General features: G+C 38.3%; 2 protein-coding genes and 1 long non-coding RNA gene across 4 annotated transcripts; 2 read left to right on the top strand and 1 right to left on the bottom strand.

Annotated features, from left to right (window-relative positions):
• The first annotated feature begins 5,134 nt into the window (after positions 1-5,134).
• On the top strand, positions 5,135-7,238 carry LOC106373428 (caldesmon-like). The gene is made up of 4 exons (XM_013813600.2): positions 5,135-5,453; positions 5,800-5,993; positions 6,192-6,689; positions 6,783-7,238. Exons 1-4 carry the CDS (start codon positions 5,135-5,137, stop codon positions 7,236-7,238), a joined length of 1,467 nt encoding a protein of 488 aa, XP_013669054.2.
• Positions 7,239-10,736: 3,498 nt separating this feature from the next.
• LOC111209626 lies at positions 10,737-15,904 on the top strand. 2 transcript variants are annotated; one of them, XR_007328265.1, is made up of 4 exons: positions 10,737-11,875; positions 11,979-12,043; positions 12,299-13,192; positions 13,239-15,904. It is a non-coding gene; the product is annotated as an uncharacterized LOC111209626 (long non-coding RNA). The 2 variants fall into 2 exon arrangements; XR_002661069.2 differs by having other exon boundaries at positions 12,299-15,904.
• A 1,775-nt stretch (positions 15,905-17,679) lies between these two features.
• Positions 17,680-18,396, bottom strand: LOC106373429. The gene is made up of 2 exons (XM_013813601.1): positions 18,313-18,396; positions 17,680-18,150 (listed from the first exon to the last, which is right to left on the bottom strand). Exons 1-2 carry the CDS (start codon positions 18,394-18,396, stop codon positions 17,680-17,682), a joined length of 555 nt encoding a protein of 184 aa, XP_013669055.1.
• Between the last annotated feature and the right edge of the window lie 4,846 nt (positions 18,397-23,242).

Below are 23,242 nucleotides of genomic sequence, written 5' to 3'. Positions count from 1 at the left end.
TTATTCCTTAATGCACAAAGATTAAAAAATTTATTTTTCTCTAAAAAATAGTTTTAAAAATATAATTTAAAAGTTATTCAACCAATTACAGAAATGACTACAACATCTAATTGGTTACACAGTTTTCAATAAAGTTAAAAATAACATAAAAAGATCAAAACATCATCTATTTTGAAACAACAAAAATCTTCTAAAATATCATCTATTATGAAACGGAAGAAATATTAAATAGTTTAATACTCAGAAGAAGACTCATTTATCTTTGTGGTTTGTCATTTTAACTAAGTTTTTAAACAAGTTCTATTAATGGGAAAAAAAGAATTAGTTATCAAATGTGGCTTTCACATGCAAAACGAATCGCTGAACCAATTACAAGGGCAAGATAATAAGAAGATTACATTGTTAGTTGTTTACTATTACTGTCTGGCTCTACCAAAATGAAAACCACTCATTGCTATTATTTGCTATAGTTATTATTTGCCACTATAACATTATGTTAATGGTGGATAAACTTATCTGTGACATTCCACATATTAAAATTCTAAATTTAGAGTAAAATCACACATGAAAATCAGCATTATGCAGATTATTAGGATGTTTATTTAAATAAGAGAAGAAAACATGAAGTATATAGAGATAATAATAATTATCCACTCTCGTGAGTCTCAAAGTTCGGCACAAATAGTGGGGACACTCAAGTCAAAAGTACACATCATGAATTCGTATTTGACAATCAATCTAATGGCCACATATGAAATTTACTTAAATATCATCATTTTCGTTTTTGACAACTTTGCTATAATGCCCAAATATGCGCCAGTGACTTAATATGTAGTATTTGAACTATAGCTTAAACTAAATATTACATAAAGAGCATTATTTACTTAACGATTGCGTAAAACTATAAGTTTTTTTTCTTGACTGAAGTAGTAAAACTATAAGTTATCTGTTTATTCTCTTGTTTAATTCGAAAAATGGTGGTTTCTTCGTGTTTTGACTAGGAGAAAACCGTTACTTCGCTCTATTTTTTCAGCTTATGTTATGAACAAAGAGCGTAGTGGTTTTAAGTTACAAAAAAAAAAAAAAAAAAAAAAGCCAGTGGTTTTGGACTTGGGTGGTAAACGAATTTGCATATTATTTGGACGATCGCTTGGTTAAATGGGTGAAAGCGCATCGTGGAATCCGTGCACTGAGTTACCGTGTAATAGAAGGAACAAAACTAGTAGTATTTGGTTATTGCTAAATGGATAAGACGAGAGAATATGCTACCCACTAACGACTAATAGTAAGGTTGACTTGGAAGAAAACAAAAAGGGAAATTGCTACTCTAACGACTAACATATGACAACACGTGTGAAGATGCTTTCAGTGTCCAAACCAAAAATCTTGGTTTGGCTCAGTTCGGTACACTCGGTTCGGCAGAAACTGCAGAAGTATATACAAGGTCTTTAAAAGGGAGGTGTCTTCTACACTGACACTGTTACATGGATCCTTCAGAGGACATAATAACAACTCCTGATGGGCCTAATCTGTACACACAATCTTTAGTGGGCTGATAAGGTTTATGTTGTACCTGATTTGACTAACTACTTGGGATCTTAATTTGTGTATGAAACTATGGATCATCTTTCACTTTCAAAAGCAATGTTGTTCTTTTTGGACAGAGTTGGCCTTTGGGTATGACAAAGTCTTTTTTTTTTTTTTTTTTTTTGTAACATGGTATGACAAAGTCTAAAAAGCTTCTTTCATAGCGTAGAGCCTCACGTTTTTTTTTTCCGTCAATATTTCATTGAAATAGAAAATGGGCCAAGCCCAAGAAGTTACAAGATAAAAAGCCTACGGTCCAACTATCAAACCCTGCTAAACCCTAGACAAACAGGCCCACAGGCCCACAAACCCAACCCCGACAGGCCCACAAACCAAAGATCCCGGATCGGCTTAACCCAATCATGAAATGACTCATCCCGACTGTTACCGTCGAATGGCTCTCCTCGGTCGCGCTTGTCACGGAGAGCGTCATCGGACTAACCGAGAGCTCATCCCAAACATCCATGCCACCTACTGGGCATATCAAGCCCGAGACTCAAGAACTATGCTTTCCTTCTCTTGTCGTCGTCGCCATCGATGGAGAGCTTCATCGTCTACCGATCGCTCATCCCTTCAAATCCGAACAACCACCCTAACGACAAGAACCACCCCGCAAATTCCACCCAATCCATACTAGTAAAGACAAAGAAAAAAAACCCCAAAAGAGAACGGGGACCTAAACCGACAGCGTAGAGCTATGTGAGCCCCTACCCTCCGGAGCCAAAACCGGCGAAGACGGAGCAGAGAAAGCCTCCCCTTCCCGGGAACTAGAACCGGCGACGGCGAAGCTGAAGAAGCCTCCACCTCCCGGAAAACAAATCGGTGACGACGGATCTGTGATAGCCTCCATCTCCCAGAATCACCACTGACGCATTCAAGCGTCTCTTCTCACGCCGTTAGCCTCCACGCGACCGCGTCTTCCCTCCACGCGAGGAAACCACCGTTGGAGGATGGTTCCAATCCAGAGTTCAGACAAAGCGATCGGTGAGAGGCGACGAAGAAGAGGCCAAAAGAAACCTCTATGAAAAGGAATAAAGGTTCCGGCGACGGCACAGACACTCACGCGCCGGCCGTACGCCGGAGAGAAAACTCAGATCTCCTTTCTCTCTCCTTTCACTTGGTGCGTAGAGCCTCACTGTGACTCTGTTTTTTTTATATATAATTTTCTTTAAAAATTTTTTTGGTTATGCTTCTTTTGCTTATTGAAACGGTCGTTATTAAAAAAAATGAATAATAAAGATGACCAAAAAGAGTCCAATACACTAAGATGCGATATCCTTAAACTAAACAGATTGATTGAAAGAAGAGATCATCAATAGTAGACCAAGTTATTTGACATTACGATATATGCAAGATATCATATAGACAAACATTAACCCTTACCTTAATCTTTGTTTTATTTTATTACAAAACCTTAACCTATAAAAGACATTACAAGTCGTTTGTCATAAAACTTAAAATATCATTGATGATTTTCTTTTAAGAAAAGGCATAGTATGAACTTATGACAATGTCTACAATGTTTTTTAACCAAAAAACATCGGATAAAGATCCATCTCATTGGACCGAAGAATAGATAGAGTACGTCAAACTAATTCTCGTCCGGTCATCGATGATCCAGCTCGTAGCTTTAAACCTGGTCCTCTTTAGAAATCTAAGCAGTACACCGAGTGAGTTACCATTACCAAATCTTGAGTGAAGACATGTGTCATGTTTGCCATCTCACGGTTCTGAAAAGATAATCAGTCAGACCATCTCAGACAACTGTTGAAAATGTCAATAGAGTTGTAGCATTTGAACACCTCAACTGCATATGTAAATGTGATTCGTTGGAGGAGATCAAAATATGATTAGTTAAAATTATCATTTTTATTCTTCCCCGTTCAAATTATCACAGAAATTCACAAATATCATCCACCACACCAGAAGAGACTAAAACCATATCAATTTTTTTTATTATCTAGACGTTTCGGGGACAAAGCCCATAATCCCTCAGGCCCGGGACCCAGACCATGGGGACAAGGCCAATGGCATAAAATATCTCTCCCATGATGGATCGAACCCAGAAACGCAATAACATCAACGCCTGCGCTTAAATCAACTGGACTGATACATCCGTGGTAACCATATCGGTTTCTTTGAAAGCCCAAACAAACAAAATGTGTATCATTTCAATCCCTTCGGGACCACACTTGCCCCTATAGTGTCAAGTGCTAACCATAAATTCTATTTTGGCTGCTCCTGACTATTCCTTCAAGGGTCACATCATAATACGAAATCCAACAGACAAGGTCATATGTCATATCTCTTTTGTGCTGTGTATTTTATCATAGTTCGGATTAATTTGTCGATTTGTCAAAGTGATTGACATAACAGTTATAACTCCGTTTTCAACCACAATATACTTGTATGACTATTCGTAAGAAGCTATCATAATCAATAGTATATCATTTTTTTTTTGTAACTTTTAGTATATCATTATCTTACGCTTATATATTTAAGCTACTTTTGGTTGAATACAGTTAAAAATGACAGAAAATTTTCCACTTGACAAAATGAAAGTAAAAGTTCAAGTTCTCTTTCTTTATCTTTTTGCATGTTCATTTTCTCTTTCTTTCATTTCTGTTTTATTATTTACTCTAATCATTTGTTTTCTTTTTCTCTCAGTTTTTTTTTTAGATTATGCCCAGTTACGCTGAGGTGTACTAATCATATTCTTATAGTTTGGAGAAGATAGCATTAATTTTAGAGAAAATGAGTAGAATGTATAACAAAAGTTGGTTTATTAGTAGAGTGTTAAACATTTTTTTAAAATGACTAGAATGTTTGGACACCCATAGTAAATGACTCTAAAGATTTTTGGTTAGTTTTTTTTAATTGAAATTACTTTTAAACATATAATCCACATCAGTAATTAAAATTACACATCACCACCACAATAGAAATCAAATCGTCTCTTCTCCAACATAACTAAATCGAAGTTTAAAAAAAAAACTAACTAAGAACATCGTTTTGTCGTCTCAAAGAAGAACTGTCGAAGAAGGAACCGCGAGGATACTTCCACACTCCGTCATCGACATTGTCTGTGTTAACTTCTTCTTCGTCGAAATAGCTCTCTGTCGTTGTACTCTGTTTTCTCTGTTATCATCGTGCCCGAATTCAGAATTATGAACTCGTTTGTACGAAATCGTCTTCGCCGCCGTCTTCGCCGCATTCTTATCTCCGAGTTCGTCTTTTCCGGTAGGATATCGCGACGTTATATATTGTGTTTTGTTGAGTTTGTGGGTCAGTTATGTATTATATTTCATCTGATTTATATTTTTGTTGCGACTGAGATAAGGTTGTGTTGCGGCTGTGATTTTGTTTTGTTGGGGGTTTCGTTGCGTCTGAGTTAGGGTTTTGCTGCAGCTGAGTTATGGTTATGTTATGGCTTAGTTATATTTGTGTCGTGAATAACCTAATGTTATGTTATGACTATGTTACTCTTATGGTACGGCTGAGTTACTGTTTTGTTGAGGCTGATTTTATTGTTGGGTTATATGATCAGATGGATGCTGCTGAAGTTAAATCAGGGGATTACCCACCAAGAATTTACCCTGAAGGGTCTTCTAACCTAGATGGTAAAGTTATTAATCACAATTTCCATCCAGGGCATTTCCCCCACGTTAGAGAAACAATAGAACTTGATGTGTGGGAAGAACTGGTGAACTCTCCCATTGGAGTAGTTGCTAGGCTAGATGAACGCGAAAGCATGTGGTCTCGTAGGACCGTGCACTATCTACTGTGTAGACAGCTGCGAGTTATAAAGAAGGAGATATGGTGTCTCGTGGCTGATGAGGCTATCAGGTTTAGCTTGCTCGAGTTTGGTGAGATCACTGGGCTAAACACATGTCTATTGCCAACACAAAAATTTGATCCTAGTCAATACAACGAGTTTTGGGGGGGGGGAGTTGAAGGTGCCGCATGGGATGAGACCAAAGTTAGATGAACTGAAGGCAACATTAGCGTTCTGTCCGCTTTGGAGTTTTGAAAAGCGCAAGTGGTTGGGGCTGCTACTTCTTCAAGCCATGGGAGTCTATTGTTTGCATCACAATTCAAGGATACCCTTTCAAAGTGCAATAAGGGCATTCGACGATGAAGCCATGAGGTTGTATCCATGGGGTCGGACTGCATACGAAGTTCTAATTGACTCTATTAAAACATTGGCTCCAGATGGAGGTTCATATACAATAAGCGGCATGAAGGACGCGTTATTGATTTGGGCTTATGAATCCGTCACATGCTTCGGTGAGAGTTTTGGGAGAGTGATCAATAACGAAGACGTTCCGCTTTTGCAATGGGGTGGAAAGCGTACACGTGCAAGCTTTGATAAATTGTTGTCTGCCGAAATCGAAAAGCATGGCGAGGCAAGGTTTAACGCTGACTTAATTTATTTGATGACTGAGTTCTGAGTTACTTAATGGCTGAGTTATGTGTTAAATTACTGCTGAATTATTTTAGTTGATGGCTGAGTTATGTGTTGAATCACGGCTGAATTATTTTAGTTGATGGCTGAGTTTTGTGTTAGTTTGGAGGCTGAGTTTTGTTATAACCTGGTGTTGCAGGTGCGTGTGAGGAGAATGGTTTTGAAGGACTCAATTGAAGAGATGTTTCCTATTTGGCCGGGTGAAGATGACGACCAACAACTCGTTAGGTTGATAACAGATATACATTCAGGTAGATTTGTGAAAGGTTTGTGGGAAGTGCAGGGGAATGCAAAGGGGAAGAGGAATGAGAAGAAGAGAATGAAGGGTGGAGTTTCGTCAGAAGTTGAGCCACCCATTAAGAAGCAAAAGAAGAAAGTTAAGACACAAAATGAGTCTGAAGCTGATGCAACGGGAAAGGGTTCTAGCGATAAGGAAGGTAGCGAAGAGTTGGAGTTGGAGAACAAAGCGACTCTAACGATCATTGTGAGTACTCTGGATATTATTTCCAGAAAATTTGATCAGGTTGACTCACGGTTGGAAGCTTACGAGTTAGATCGGAACAAACCATTGATGGACCAAAAGACCATTGATGACAGGGTGAATGCTTTACTGGAGGAGCGTCTGAAAGATCTGGGGGTTGGGAAAATTCCTAAAAACCATGATAATCCCTCTCCACCATTATCAGATAACTCTTTATCGATGGCATCACCGGTGGTTTGAACGCATCAGAAGTCTGTCAATAGTCCAGCGTTAGTAGCTGCGACCCCTGGTAAGGAGTTTGGACCGAAAAAGAATTTGGCCAAGGAGCTTAAAAAGAAATCAGGGGTGAAAAGGACTTTGGATGAGGAGTTTGGTAGTGTCGATAAAGCTACTGATATGCGGCCTCTTGATTTCGTAGTAATTTCTCCTGCAAAGGCTACTAAGGATGATAAGGCTACTAAGGATGATAAGGCTGCTAAGGATCCAGCCTATGGACGCGGTTGCAGGTGCATGCGTATTGTTAAAGGTGAGGAAGCCGATGAGAAGAAAAAAGCAGCGCAGGCAGATGCTGCGTTTAAGAGGAAGGAGAAGGCTGAGGTTAAGAAAAAAGCTGCTGAGGATAAGAAAAAAGAGGCTGAAGCTAAGAAAAAGAGGCTGAAGCTAAGAAAAAAGTGGCTGAGACTAAGAAAAAAGAGGCTGAGTTAAAGAAGAAACAAGAGGCTGAGCTAAAGAAGCAAAAACAGGCTGGGTCAAAGTACAAAAAGGTGACTCAACCGTGTGACGGTGTAACAAGATGCAAGGTACAACCTGAGGTAGAGGATAGTTCATTGGCTGATATAACTGACGAAGTTGTTGCAGAACAGAATGAATTCGCGCCGGAGTCTGATGTCGAGAATTCTGAAGTGGTTAGATCTGCCATAATTAAGGACTACCGGGAAAAAAATGTTCGGTTAACTCCAAAAGGGTTGTCAATGACGGCAGTTTCTTCATCATTAGTTTTTCCGAACGTAGGACATAATAGAACTACGTGCATGAGGAAGAATGTTACTCCTTCATTAGCAATATATGACCCTCTAGCACCTGTTGATCCGGCGCTATTGGAGAAACTTATGCAACACATCAAGGCAATTCCACCGAAACCACTAGCCGCACCAGGTAAAAAAGAAGTACTAACAGCTGATCATGATAGTGACTTCTACAGCATACTCATCCATGAGAGGCCGTGGCCGGAGAATGAGAATGGATGGGGGTCTGATAATGTAAGTCTTTATTACGGCTGAGTTATATATTATTTTATTTTATTACGGCTGTGTTATCAAATTTTTACGGCTTAGTTATATATTATTTTATTATATCACGGCTGAGTTATATATTCTTTTATTATATAATGGCTGAGTTATATATTTGATTACGGCTGACTTGTTAATATTATTTATGTAGCATGTCGTGGCGTATATGAACGTCCTCATTAAAAGGTTCATGCGAGAGCCCACTCCATTCTGGTCCAAGCGGATTGCCTTCGTTGACGTTTGGTGGCAAAGTTTTTTGATTCACGATTACGCTCAGTTCAAGATGAAACCCACAATGTTCATGTTCAAAGGCAATGGTTATGAAGATATGATAAATGGTAGGATTCCCGATCATTGTCGAACAAACTTGAAGTGGTATGAAGATGTGGATCACTTGTACGGATGTCTTCAAACCGGTAGAAATCACTGGGTTGCGAATCACGTGGATCTGAAGAAGGAGAAGATTGGTTGCTACAATCCAATCTTTGGAGAGGTAACACTCGAAAGTGAGCAGAGAATTCTGAATTCATTTAAACCGCTGACGCACATGATTCCCGCTATGCTGAGTGTACATATTCCTGCCAATATCCGACCCAATAGCAGGAAAAAGTTCTCATTCAGAAGGAGGAGCAAAAGATACACTCCACAAAACATCCAGGTTGGCGATTGTGGGGTGTATTCGTTGAAGTTTGTGGAGTGTCTAGCGCTTGGTGTAACGTTTGATGAGATAAACGATCAAAATATTCAAGGTTTACGGATGAAGATGGCAACAGATATCCTCGCTGAAGGAGGAAATGTTGTGACGGACCAAATGATGGCTAAATGAATATGTGTTGTTATGAAGTATTTGACTTATGTTGTTGTTGTTTTATGATGAACTTATGTTGTTATTTTGTACTTGACTTATGTTGTTATTAAGTATTTGACTCAGTCTTATCGTTTTAATAACCCTGCCGTGTTGTATATACGTAACTCAGCCTTACCCCAAACATACCCTATAATCGTAACATGTTTATATAACTCAGCCGTATCGATTAGTATTAGTCAGCCGTTACGATATTATAACTCAGCCATACCTCAAACATACCCTATAATAAAAAAAAATGTTTATACTTTAAAATGTTAAATTGAAACTCCAATTATATATCTGAAGTGAATATATAATCAACTGAATGTGTCTTCTTTATTGAATCTACGAGTTTAGAATCAATCATGATCTTGAGGTATATTTTTGTCTTACAATTACTCATAAACTTAACTGATACATATAAGGTGTGAGCATAATTCAAAACTCATAAACTATTATTGTGTTATTTATCATGAATTTGTGTTTTTATAACTCTTCTTGCACCATAAATCCAAATCCCAAACTTAAAAACCCAAAAAAGCAAACCTAAACCCTAGATAAAAAACCCTAAACCCTAAACCCCATTTACTAAGTCAGCCGTAAATGTGGTTTGTAACTCAACCGTAAAGTGTAACTTCATCCTGACGTTTGGCGGGAAAAAGATAACTGCTTCTTGGGAAATTTTAACTCGAGACGTTTGACGTTCTGTACCTCTCTATATATTGTCTCTTCTCTTACACCTTTCTCTCTCTAAAAAAAAACCTAAACAAAAACTCTCTATCCCCATCAAAAGTTATGACGATTGTTTCTGGTTATTCAACGATGTTAGAGAACAGTGTCAATGCGATACTAAGCTCAGCAAATCGTGAAAACCTCCCTCTTCTATATCCTGGTCCGGGTGAATTACTTGACACAACCAGTACTATCTGGTTCAAATTTTTAAGTGATCTCTCTCTCGTCATCCCGTCGATTCTTGCAGAAGGCTGGGTTCATGATTGGCCGACATACCACGCAATTCCCGATCATTTCAAGGAACGCTGGTTTCTTCAACTCGCTGTAAGAACAGTTTGTCCACTTAAAATGACAGCATAGCGTTGCTGAGTTATTTTTATGTTGTGTTCTCAACGGTTTTGTAATTTTTTTTTTTGTAGCGCAAAAACACATGGGATCGAAGACATAATTCGACAGTTTGGACACATTTTAATCTTGTGGCCAGAACGCTATTTCGTTGCCAGATGCGCTATTTGAAGAGATCTTGGGCAATCGGAGGCGACAAGCCTCCGTGGATGTTAACAAGAGTCTGGCGTGATCTCGTCCACATGTTTGAAGAGTTTGGTCCTCACAATTTTGGTTTCTGAAAGTGATGCCTTGTCTGTATTTTGAATATGATAATTTCGGTTCCTGAATGTAAACATGTCGAATTCATATTTCTTGTATATTAAGTACTATAACCCAGTCATAATGTGTTTGTTTAATTCAGCTGTATCTTTATAATAACTCAGCCTCTACGTATAAAATAACTCAGCTATGAATGTTAACTTAGTGAAAACTTAAAGTTAACTCAGCCAAAACGTATAAGGTAACTCAGTTGTGAATGTTAGTTTACGATAAACCCAGCCATAAGTGACCGAAACTCAGCCATAAATAAATTAATCATAATTCAGCCATTATAAAACGGCAAAACCCAGCGGTGAATGTTAATATAATACATTTCTAATTTGACGTTTCCACTTGCTTGATTGGACTGAGTTGTCGATTAATTATGGCGGGTGTGGAAAATACGACTCAAACCTAATATCGAGGCTAATTATTAATAGTCTATGACGCATGTGTCGAGGAATTTACAATATCGACACATTTAAATATTATTTTAATTATGGCGCGTGTGGAAACGATGCTGTTTCATCATGTCGTCTTTCTCACCCTAATTCCATGTAATTCCATTTCGTTTCTGAAATTGTTTTGAGAATCAAAATGTCTTCTTCATCTTGCGTTTCAGGAAATTCTCACAGACACCGTTTGAACGCAAAAAGATGAACGCCGAAACAATGTTGGTGTGGTGAACCCTGTTACATTTCTACATCTGGAACCACTATATTGCTGTGGAAAAGGATATAATAAGGTTCGTTTTGGTTCTTATTTCGCATGTTCTGTAACGTAGTACTTAGATCTGGTTATATTGTGAAAACATAGACATTTATTCAAATGGGCGGATGAGTGTTTGATTGAAGAGGTTGAGGATATTAAGTCATTGATAAGTGGCATGAACAAAGACATCTCGGAATTCAGACTTAGCATTGCTCAGTTGGAGAAAGAGATTGAAGTAATGAAGACGACATCTGAGGGAAAAGGAGAAGAATGTATGAGTCAGGGTCGGTGTTTGAGGAATGTGTTTGTTTGTGGGGTTGGAATGTCGTTACTTTGCTACTACTACTACTTTGTTTAGTAATGTTTTGTAAGTCAGCCTATGTTTTATGTAACTCAGACTTAACGTATTAAAGTATCTCAGCCGTGAAGCAAACAAATGATAACATTGTTTACAAACTCAGCCGTGAAGCAAACAAATGATAACATTGTTTACAAACTCAGCCGTGAAGCAAATAAATGATAACATTGTTTAGAAACTCAGCCGTTATGTATAAAGTAACTCAGTTGTAAAGTGTAAGAGCACGTATAACCCTGTATCTTAGGGGGACTCTTAATGAAAATTAAAATTAAAAGAAAAACAAAAATGGCAATTTAAAGAAGAAACGTTCCTTAATCTGGGGTTAGAAGGAAGGTGTCTTAGGTACACGTGTTAGATTTCGGGGGAGGAAGAGAAAGAGAGAGAAAGGAAAAAAACTGGTCTTGTCTTCATTGTTTCATTCGGTCCTCTCGCTTTCTCTCTCTGTCTCTCCGTCGGTCCCGACTCTGCATGCGTCGGAGACGAATCGGCGATGCTATTTTGTGAATCGAAAGGCTGATCGAAGAGGTCGTCTCTCTCTCTCTCTCTCTCTCTCTCTCTCTCTCTCTCTCTCTCTCTCTCTCTCTCTCTCTCGCTCCCCAAAATCGCATGCGTCTGAGGCTCATCGAAGAGGCTGTTCTGTGAATCGAAAGGCCAATCAAAGAGGCTGTCTCTATCTCTCTCTCTGTCGCTCCCGAAAACCGCATGTGTCTGAGTCGAAGCGAAGGAGCCGCATCAACAATCAAAAGGCAACAATCGAAAGGTAAAATCGGTGATTCCTTTCGTGATTGTGTTGTGATTTGAAATGGGAAGTGTCAAAAATCTGACTTTGTTTAATTTTGGTTCTCTATCTGTATCTCTCAAAGTCTCAGGCGGTACCGGAAACCACTTGCAACTGTGTGGAAGCGAGACAGCTGAGTCAAATTGAAAGGTCAAGAATCTCTGTCTCTCTTTGATGTTTTGTTTATGAGTTTCAATTTGTAGATTGTTCTCAATGAATCAGAGTTGATGTGTATCTTCTGTTGTGAACCTAAGTTAGAGAATCAGATTCCAAAAGCTTAAAATATAATTTTATAACTTTAATTTCTATTCTCCTGAGCGTTTTGTATATCAGAAAACATTGATCATATTTTTGTATGTTTTTTGTTTCATTGTATTTATAACATGATTGGTTTGATGTATGAAGGTGAAACGCATAAGCTTTGCGGTCCTGTGATGCGGATTAACTTGGTTGAAGGTGAAACGCAGAAGCTCTCAATAAATTCCAAGTTCTTCTCGGCAAAGTCAAGGTTTGTTCCCTCCTTTACAGTTGTTACTGAAATGAATATGTCTTGATTATGATTAGAATAGAACTGGGGATAATAAATGTTGTATACTGTTAGTTAATGGTTGGCTTAGGTAATAAATATGTGGTTGATCGATTGTTGTTGTGGGATGAATGTGAATAGATAGGATCGATTGTTGTTGTGTAATGAATGTGATTAGATAGGAACGATTGTGGTTGTGTGATGAATGAGTTTAGATATATGTCTAGTCCATTTAAACTTCTCTTCCATCTATTTAACTCAATCTCATCCATCTAAAATTTCTAACTTCTCTTCCATCTATTTAAACTTCTCTTCTTTATCATCTCTTCTTTATCGTCTCTTCTTTATCATCTCCTCCATCTCTCTTATAATCCGTATCAGTATGGATTATAATCCATATGCAAATTATGCTGATCTTCTTAATAGTCAACAAGAAAGTGTGACTTCTTTTGACTCTCCGCCAGTTCATGTGGCTCGCACAGAAGGCACTGAAGATTCATGCTTCGGTGACACTCCTGCAGACCGTAGAGAGCGAAGAACCTGGACGCCTACAGATGATATAGTTCTAATTAGCTCGTGGTTAAACACTTCTAAAGATCCCGTTGTAGGGAATGAGTAAAATTCATGTGCATTCTGGAAGAGAATTGCGGCCTTCTTTGCGGCTAGTCCTAAGCTTGCAGGCTGTGAAAGAAGAGAGTCAATGCACTGCAAGCAACGTTGGCACAAGATCAATGATCTTGTGTGCAAGTTCTGTGGAGCATATGAAGCTGCAGGTTCACAATCCTGTGTGCAAGTTCTGTGGAGCATATGAAGCTGCAGGGAGAGAGAGAACAAGTGGCCAAAATGAGAATGATATTCTCAAACAAGCTCACAAAATATTCTTCAACAACTATAAAAAAAATTCACACTCGAGCATGCGTGGAAAGAGCTTCGCAACGACCAGAAATGGTGTGATTTATCTACTGCTAAAACCACCAAAAGCTCTAAAAAGAGGAAGTGTGAGGACGGTTCACAATCCTCAACATCTCACGCAACTGACTACAAGGCTGGTGAAGCGGATGAGGGAACTGCTAGGCCCACTGGTGTTAAGGCAGCGAAGAGCCGTGGTAAGAAGATAATGGAAGAGGGGAAGGGGCTGGCCGAGTTTGAGCGTATGTGGTCCATTAAACAAGAGGATTTGACTAGGAAAGAAAGACTCTCGAAGTTGGGTCTACTTGACCGTCTACTAGCAAAGACAGAACCATTGGCTGAGTACGAAGAAGCTCTAAAAAAGAACCTCATCAACGAGTTGTTCTCCACTTAGTTTAAGTTTTATGGTTTTTGTTGTTTGGACTTTGTCAAAAATGCATCTTTATGACTTGTTGTTTGAACGTTGTCGTGAATTAATATGAGTTGTTGTTTTTTGGTTATGACAAGAATGTATCTCTATGACTTGTTGTTTGAACGTTCTCGTGAATTAATATGAGTTGTTGTTTCTTGGTTATGACAAGAATGTATTTCTATGAGTTGTTGTTTGTTGGTCATGTTCTGTTGTTAACATGTTCTTCTCGAGTGTAATTATTTCAGGTAAAGCCGGGTGTGGAAAACTGGTGTAAAGTGAGAGAACACTCACGAGCTCTGTCACAGAGTTGTAAAGGCATGAAAGTGACAAGTTTTGGAATTTTCTGTCACAGACTTGTATTGTTTTGTATTGGTGTGTCACGAGTTATGAAAGTGTCATGCGCTTTGTATTGGTGTGTCACCAGAATATTGTAAACTCTCATGTTTTGTAATGGTGTGTCACGAGTTAAAGTGAAGTCTTTCTTTATAAACTCTTCTTGTTCTCTCTTTAAAAACACATAATATCTTGTTCTTATTCTCTCGTTAAACTCCCAAGTCCGTAACGAGAACAACACAAAAAGTTTCAATATCAACTCTCTCTTCTGTTCTTGTTCTTGTGTCTCTTCTTCTTGTTCACTCTTTCAAGTTTCAGTAACATAGTCTCTTCTTCTTGTTCACTCATTAAATTTTCAAATCTATACCAAAAGAATCCGAAACTATTTCTTTTTCTCGAAAACTCTTTATCCCTCTTATAACTTCAAATCCGTACCAAAAGAATCAAAAACTCTACACATATATGGCATCTTCTTCTTATAACATTTTCGAGGGATCAATTGATGAAACTTTTGATCAATATTTTGATCAACATTTTGATCAAACGTTCGAGAATTTTTTTATTGATTGTGGTGATCAAGAAGAAGAAAGGAAAAGAAGGAAAAAACGAGTTTATATCTAACAAAATCATGAAGAAGGCGATGTACATTTATGGAATGATTATTTCAGCGAAGATCCAACACATCCTGAAAATCTATTCTGACGACGATTTAGAATGAACAAACCATTGCTCATGCATATTGTTGACTGACTCTCCAATGAAGTTTAATTCTTTCAACAAAAGAGAGATGGTCTCGGCAGGCTTAGTCTCTCTCCACTTCAAAAGTGTACCGCATCCATTTGTGTCTTGGCATATGGTAGTGCGGCTGATGCGGTCGACGAATACCTCCGACTCGGTGCAACAACTACTCGGTCATGTTTGGAAAATTTTATGGACGGAATAATTTTTTTATTCGGCGATTAGTACCTAAGAAGACCAACACCTGCTGATCTTCAACGTCTACTTGATATTGGTGAGCATCGTGGATTTCCCGGGATGATAGGAAGCATCGATTGTATGCATTGGGGGTGGAAGAATTGTTCCACCGCTTGGAAAGGGCAATATTCTCGGGGTTCGGGTAAACCAACAATTGTTTTAGAGGCGGTTGCTTCATATGATCTCTGGATATGGCATGCGTTTTTTGGACCTCCAGGTACCTTAAATGGTATCAATGTTCTTGATCGATCACCGGTTTTTGATGACATAATAAAGGGTCAAGCTCCACAAGTCACTTACTCTGTCAACGGAAGAGAGTATCATTTGGCGTACTATCTCACCGATGGTATTTATCCGAAATGAGCAACTTTTATCCAATCTATTCCAATAACACAAGGGCCAAAAGCAGTTTTATTTGCTCAACGTCAAGAAGTTGTCCGAAAAGATGTCGAGCGTGCTTTTGGAGTCTTGCAAGCTCGCTTTGCCATTGTTAAAAATCCAGCACTTTTTTGGGATAAACTCAAAATTGGTAAGATTATGAGAGATTGTATCATACTTTATAATATGATAGTAGAAGATGAACGAGATGGGTAGACTCAATTTGACGTTTCAGAGTTCCTACAAGGAGAAGACAACGAGAGTTCACAAGTCGATCTCACATATTCTACATATATCCCTACAAATATCGCCAATATGATGGGTGTTCGAATTAGAATTCTTGATAGACAAATGCATCAACAATTGAAAGATGATTTGGTTGAACATGTGTGGTGTAAATTTGGACGTGATGAAGACAACAACTAATCTTTTTTTTTTATGTTTTTATTTAAAATTCAATGTTTAAAATGTTATCTTTCATTATGTTTTATTTAATAAATAAATTTTATTTTTTTAAAAAATTGTTTAATTATTTTTTTTTAAAAAAACTCTTAATTATGAGACTTGCATTGAAGCACCTAAATGTTGCCGTCTCTTAGCAGAGTCTCTTAAACCATATTTATTATTAAAAAAAATTAAGAGACCCATTTAGGGTCTCTAGGTTAATCATGCTCTAAAGTAACTCAGCCGTGCAGCCGTAATGTATAAAGTAACTCAGCCGTAAAGTATAAATTAACTCAGCTAACTCATCATTTTTTATACCACAACGAAGATTATCACTCACCCACTTTCATTATTAATGGGACGTTTCCACTTGCTTGATTGGACTGAGTTGTCGATTAATGGTGGTACGTGTTTAAAATATCGAGGCTAATTATTACTTTAATTCAGCCAACGATATGAGAATATCGAGGCTAATTATTACTCCCTTCGTTCGTTTGTAATTGACGTTTTACATGTCTGCACGTAAACTAAGAAATCTGAACGTTTTGCAATGCACGTAAATGAACCTCTTTTTTTAAGTGTTTAATGCACAATAAATCAGCCGTGATAAAATAGTAATGCAGCCGTAATTGAACAATAAATCAGCCAAAAGAAACAATAACTAAGCTCTCATTACATTCATTTGAACTTAAAAAGGAAATAGCAAAGAACTTAAAAAGATAAGGTGTCGATAGATTACATCTTCACCACTTCCTTGTGTCTCTAATAACGCTTATCGGTTCAAAATCACGTAAAAACGTGCCAATCTCTTTGATCCAGAAACAACGCTCACACATGTTGTCATCCTTAGTCATATCAAGGTGCCACAAGCAGAGACATTTTCACCACACATGTGTTGCACATTGGCATCTGTAGAACGACGGAACAAACTTTGAAATGAACAGCGCCCTATTTTGTAGGAACTCGTCAGAATGCCACAAATCCCGTCCCCATTTCACAGATCGCACTAGTTTCCCTATCCTCTGAACCCATTCTCTTGGAATACCATGAAAATACTGCCCATCACACAAAAAGATTGCTTGAGTAATTGCGTGTGTATACACAGCACGCTCATATCCTGCATCTGCTGCACTCTTCATGAGAGAAAGACACGCTTCATGAGAGAAAGGCCTTCTTCATGAAAGCCGAATGTGAAGTAGAACTGTACACCCTTTATATAAAGTGTGCTTGGATTTCCCTCAGCGTAGCAAGATTACAACAACTGCGAAGGCATATTGAGTCCCCAGGGAATGTATAACACATCGTAAAAATAGTATACACCACGCCGCTCTGCTAACATTTTCATCGACTTGGACGATGCTTTGAGGCTATAGAGATCTTGGAAGGTTACGGGCCACACGTTCAACCACCAACGCCTGAATTTCTTCAGGCAATTCAAGAGAGGGAAATATTCCATTTAGATAGAGAGAGAAATTGTGTAAAAAATAGAGAGTTGAACATATAATTGTCCGAGAAATGCCTTATTTATTCAGCCGTAATACAAATTCCTTCAATTAATCAGCCGTTTATTGACTTCGCGACGTTTCTTATTTTGGGCGGAAATTATAACAGTTGCGTTCGAAAACAGAAACCCAGCCGTAATGCAAATACATGAAAATCCCTAATCCAGCCGTAATATATATATAAATGAAAACAAAAACCCAGCCGTAATTCAAATACATGAAAATCTCTAATCAAGCCGTAATATATATAAGTGAAAACAAAAACCCAGCCGTAATTTAAAAACATGAAAATTCCTACAACACTTGCTTACATCAGACAAGTTTTCGCATTATGGCCACTCTGTCTACATCGAGAACATGTGTGTTCTTTCCTAGGACGTTTGTTTTGAAGTGCAACTTCTAAAGCAGATTTCATCATATTTTTCTTTGGTCTTCCTGGTTGTTGACGAATATACGGAGGCAAGCACGGTTGGTTTGCCACGATTTCTGGAACAGGTTGCGCTGAGTCAGCCGGCATGATAGATTCAGCGTATGCGCTCACCAAATATTCACTGTTATAGTAAGGACTGCACAGGGATATACGACAAACATTGTTGTACTCCGCAGCTGCGATTGCGTGTACACATGGTAATTTCTCGCGTTCGAAACGCCGACATGTGCACTTTCGCTCTACCAAACTAACAACATTCAAAGACTCGCTAGAAGATACATATTTAACTTCAGTGTGATGATCATCAATCCTTTGGACCGTCAATTCTCTGGCGGCAGTTACACGACCCTATTAACAAAAAAATAAATAAATATGAAACGACTGAGTTATTACATATTACAGCTGATTTAAGAATTATAAAGGCTGACTTATGAATTTTATAAAACGGCTGACTTAAGAATTTTATGAATTTTAAAGAAAGACTTATTTTTACTGTTACGACTGACTTACATGTAGTAGTTTCTCCACACCACGCGTAAGCGTTGTTGGCTGCCATCTGGCATCCTCTCTCCGTTCAGCAAACCATCTGGTCATCATAACCCGTATCGATTCTAATATTCGAACAATGTTTAGACCTCTAGCATGCGACAATGCTCTGTTCATTGATTCTGCTATGTTTGTAGTCATTAAATTGTACCTCTCGCCCGGGAAATGAACACGCGTCCACAGGGGGACATCAGCTCTTTAGAGGTAGCCGTGGAGTGCAGGATGAATCGCTTCAATCTCCTCGAAAATCGCAGTAAAGTCAGACATCCTAAAACATCTCGCTGCTTTCTTCATCAGACGGAATGCTTCTTTTCCTTTGTACCGTCCCAATATGTTCTTATATAAATGGTAGGTGCATATTCCCCGAGCAGCCAACGGATACACATTTTTAATTGCTTTCCCTATCGAGTTATGCATGTCGGAGATTACCGCAAGACCCTCGTCGTCAGGAATTAGAAGTTTTAGTTGCGGAAAAAACCAATGCCACGAATCATCATTTTCTGTGTCAACCACTGCGAAGGCTATTGGACAAATCTGGAAGTTACCGTCCTGAGCTAGTTCTGTGAGTAGCGTCCCATTGTATTTACCATTGAGAAACGTATCGTCGACTACAACAACTTTGCGCATGAAAGGAAACCCATTAACGCTCGCACCAAAGGCAAGAAACACATATATGAATCTTCCAAGCTCATCGATTTGAAGATGCATAGCTGTACTCGGATTTGCCCTTCTTATCATGTATAAGTAAGAAGGCAAGCTTTCAAACCCACACTCAGGTGTTCCCTCATCGATTTCCCTTGCAAATTTCAGCGACCGGTGTGATTTCCAATAATCCATCTGTTCACATGAAAAAACGATCCTCATTACTCAGCCGCATCAAATAAATACGACAGCCATATATTTTACTATAACTCGGTCGCATCTAAATATATAGTAACCCAACCGAATTGTATGATTATGTCAGCCTGTACATTTGACATTACTCAGCCGTGTCGTTAAAATAACTTAGCCACAACAAAGTAATTACCTTTATACCAAACTACTTAGTGATAGCTATTCTGACACTCGTAGGGCGAACGGCCGGACCTACGTCGCCGAGAAAGTTCTTGTACAACATACCTAAAATATCTGGTGTTGCTTGTCAAGATCGATTAGAACGCTCTGTGAAGGAACATGTATGCTTCGAATCGTAAATACGAACATAAAATGCCTTGGATTCTCCTTGGGTAGAAGCACGAACACTCCAGAGACATCCATCAACCAAACACTTAACAATGTATGATGTCGGGGTTGATGTTTCTACATCAAAATCAAATTTATACCTCACTGTAAGAAGTTTCAGTCGTCTCTCAAAATCGTCTTTACTATTGTTTCGTTGACCTACCGTAATGTCTATCGACGAAATCTCCAAACTTAGAACCTCTAGATTCCCTTTAGATCCGCTCACTGAGAAGTTCTGATATCTCTTCTTGGGAGGTAGCGTTGGTGAATCTTCGTCATCTGTAGGAGACTCACCGTATGAGCTGAAGTTATCATGTTCAGATGACGCACCGTCTGAATCGTCGAACATATCAAATCGGCTTTCAAATTCACCATCTTCTTCGTTTTCTTCGTTTTCTTCGCCTATTTCATCTTCTCCGACTACGTCATGTTTTTCTCCTTCGACATTACTAGAGCAGTCATTCTCATTGTCCTCTTGTTCCTTCTCCAAACTACAACCATCGTAAATTCCACTGTAATTTTCGTCTCTAGACTCAACTACTGAAGCTTCTGCTTCTGCTTCTGAGATAAAGCTTAAAAATGTTTTACTCTTCTCTCTTGCTCTGTTCTCCGTAATCTCCACACAGAGACGTAGTTGTTCGATTTTATTCAGGCTTAGAAAACCTTGCAATTGTCGAGTATTGGACACGTAAACTGGTGGAGTGTCGTGCGCCATCATTTTCAATTCTTTATTCGAGAACATGTAGCTAAGCTGAATATGATCCTTCAAATCATTCAATCCGTAATCATCGAGAACAGACTTTGCGAAATCTTCATGTGTTGTTTTCTCATCTAAATGAAGAACTTTACACCCTCTACTGTCGACGTTGAATACATATTTGTTTTTCTTAATCCAGTTACCGGAAACAATAATTACCGGATCCATAACCAACTGAGAAAAATGAAGACGATAGATAACTAAGATGAAGAAGAACATGAACAGTCTCATAAAGCAAGTTATAAATTCCGTTCGTTAGTGATGACATGACAAGGAGTTTGTTGACATGGCGGATTCCGAGTCTGTATCTTGGATTTTTTTTACAAAACTCAGCCAAAAAGTTAACATTACCTCAACCTTTAAGTAACAATAACTCGGCTATCACGTATTTAATTAATCCAGCCATGTCGTATTTAATAACACTCCAACAAAATATCTCAGTCATTATGAAATTAAAACTCAGCCGTAATTGAAGAGAACCCTTTTTACAAAAATCAGCCATAATTAAAAGACAACAACCCAACCATAATGTAAAATATAAATCAGCCGTAATAATGTCACAACAAAGAACATAAAAAGAGAAAAGATTCGGATAGAATACATCTTCACCACTCCCTTGTGTCCATAATCACGCTCATCGGTTCAAACTCACGGAAGAAGAGCCCCAACTCTTTGATTCAGAAACAGCGGTTACACATTTTGTCACCCTTACTGTTTTCAATGTACCACAAGACCCAATCTCGCTCCATAACAGGAACACATTGGCAACTATAGAACGAAGGAACAACGGTTGAAATGAACTCGTCCCTCTTTGGCAGAAACTCGTCACTGTGCGACAAACCCCATGCCCATTTTAGAGATCGAACTAGTTTCCCGATCCTACAACTGATTCCCTCGTAAAACGAGCAAAATACTCCTCATAACCCCAAACTTTTTTCTAGTCATTGCATATGTATACACAGCACGCTCATATCCTTCATCCGCTGCAACCTTCATGAAAGCAAGTCCTTCTTTCTGAAGGTTAAATGTGGAGAAAAACTACACACCCTTCATATAAACTGTGCTTGGATTTCTCTCTGCGTAGCAAGTTTTAAACAACTCAGGAGGCATATTGAATCTCCTGGGAACAGATAACACATCATAAAAATGGTTTACCCTGCTCCACTCTGCTAACGCCTTCATCGTCTTGCACGATGCTCTTAGGCCATAGAGATATGTGAAGGAGTTACCGGCCACACGTTCAACCACTAACGCCTGAATCTCTTCAGGCAATTCAAGTATCGGGAAATAATCCATTAATGTAACGTTCATATAACTAAGCAATTATATTTGATATAACTCAGCCATGTTGGTTAATATAACATCGACGCCTTCGTAGAGATCGAGATGGTAATACTTCATTATTTAACTCATAATATAACTCAGCCATTAATATTAACATAACTCAGCCGTTAATATTTTGGGTTTTATCATGGCCCATCGAGATTTAGGATTGATACTTTGGGACGGCAGAGTGTGGAAAATACAGCTCAGAACTAATATCGAGGCTTTTATAACATCGAGACGATACTTTAGTATTTAAAAACTGATTTAACATTCACGGTAATCATTTTTTATAATATTAAACGCCTTATAATAATGGGACGTTTCGTCTTTCTTGATTTGACGGCTCAGAACTAATATCGAGGCCATTTATAAATGGAGACGATAATCACGAGGAGTTTAAAAAGTTAAATAAGGCAGAAATTAACGATAACTCAGTCGTAATACGAAAACATTAAAATCCATACCTCAGCCGTTATACTAATCAAGAAAACCCAATATAATCGTAACATGTTTATATAACTCAGTCGTAATGTAAAACATTAAAACCCAAAACCCAGATGTAATACAAAACATTAAAACCCAATTCTTTTCATCGTCTCTCTTGCTCTGTCATTCCGATTTATTTTGTCATCCTTGTTCTCCGTAAACTAGTGGAGTGTCGTTCGTTGAATACATATCTGTTGTTGCGAATTCAATCTGTTGTTCAATTCATTCAATCTGTAATCATCGAGTACAGACTTTGCGAATTCGTCATGTTTTGTTTTCTCATTTAAATGCAGAACTCTACACTCTCTACTGTCAGCGTTGAATACATATTTGTTTTTCTTAATTCAGTTACCATAAACAATAATTACCGGATCCATAAGATCTCGGAGAAAGATGAAGAATAAGATGAAGAAGATAGATATATAGATAGATAAAGAAGACGAAGAAAAAAGATGAACAGACAGACAAACGTAGTTGTAAAGTAGTTCGTTAGCAATGACATGGCAAATCCGAGTTGATGACATGGCAGATGACATGGAAAATTGGTTAATCAGCCGACAAACAAATATATAACTCAGCCTCCATAAATCAGCTCTCATTTACAATGTAAGTCAGCCGAACCATGTAAATATTTCAGTAATTAATCTTTTGATCCTTAATCAGCCGTAATTAGGATGAAAAACGATAAATCAGCCGTATCGTCACATAGGTCAGCCGTCAAACGAATGATATTCTAGTAATTATTCTTTCGCTAATAAGTCAGCCGTAACCGAGCTGAGTTTACTGTTAATCCATCCTATTACGGCCGAATAATCATAAACTCAGCCGTAACAACATCACATTAGTCAGCCGTAAATTATATAACTCAGCCAGTCGATATTCATTAACTCAGCCGGGGAAACATAACTCAGCCGTCTCTTAGTTACAACTCAGCCAAATTTTCCAGAAAACAAACCGCCGATGTATAAGTCAGCCGTAACATTTGTCTGTAAGTCAGCTTTTATCTCATAAATCAGCCACATTTTTGTAATTCAGCCGTACCGTCTGGCTGACTTATGTTCTTAAGTCAGCCTTTTCCTCTTAACTCAGCCGCTTTTGTTTATT

The sequence above is a fragment of the Brassica napus genome, chromosome C9 (genome assembly GCF_020379485.1).
Source record: "Brassica napus cultivar Da-Ae chromosome C9, Da-Ae, whole genome shotgun sequence".
In the NCBI taxonomy this organism is placed as follows: domain Eukaryota; kingdom Viridiplantae; phylum Streptophyta; class Magnoliopsida; order Brassicales; family Brassicaceae; genus Brassica; species Brassica napus.
This window is presented reverse-complemented; position numbering and strand designations above follow the sequence as displayed.

What these genes read in the sequence shown, in the direction of transcription:
- LOC106373428 (XM_013813600.2), top strand. Translation starts at nt 5,135, where the DNA reads ATGGATGCTGCTGAAGTTAAATCAGGGGATTACCCACCAAGAATTTAC. An exon ending in GTTTAGCTTGCTCGAGTTTG is followed by an intron (nt 5,454 to 5,799) that starts GTGAGATCACTG and finishes CATTGGCTCCAG; the next exon opens with ATGGAGGTTCATATACAATA. An exon ending in AAATCGAAAAGCATGGCGAG is followed by an intron (nt 5,994 to 6,191) that starts GCAAGGTTTAAC and finishes CTGGTGTTGCAG; the next exon opens with GTGCGTGTGAGGAGAATGGT.
- LOC106373429 (XM_013813601.1), bottom strand. Translation starts at nt 18,396, where the DNA reads ATGACCAGATGGTTTGCTGAACGGAGAGAGGATGCCAGATGGCAGCCA. An exon ending in GTGTGGAGAAACTACTACAT is followed by an intron (nt 18,151 to 18,312) that starts GTAAGTCAGTCG and finishes TTTTGTTAATAG; the next exon opens with GGTCGTGTAACTGCCGCCAG.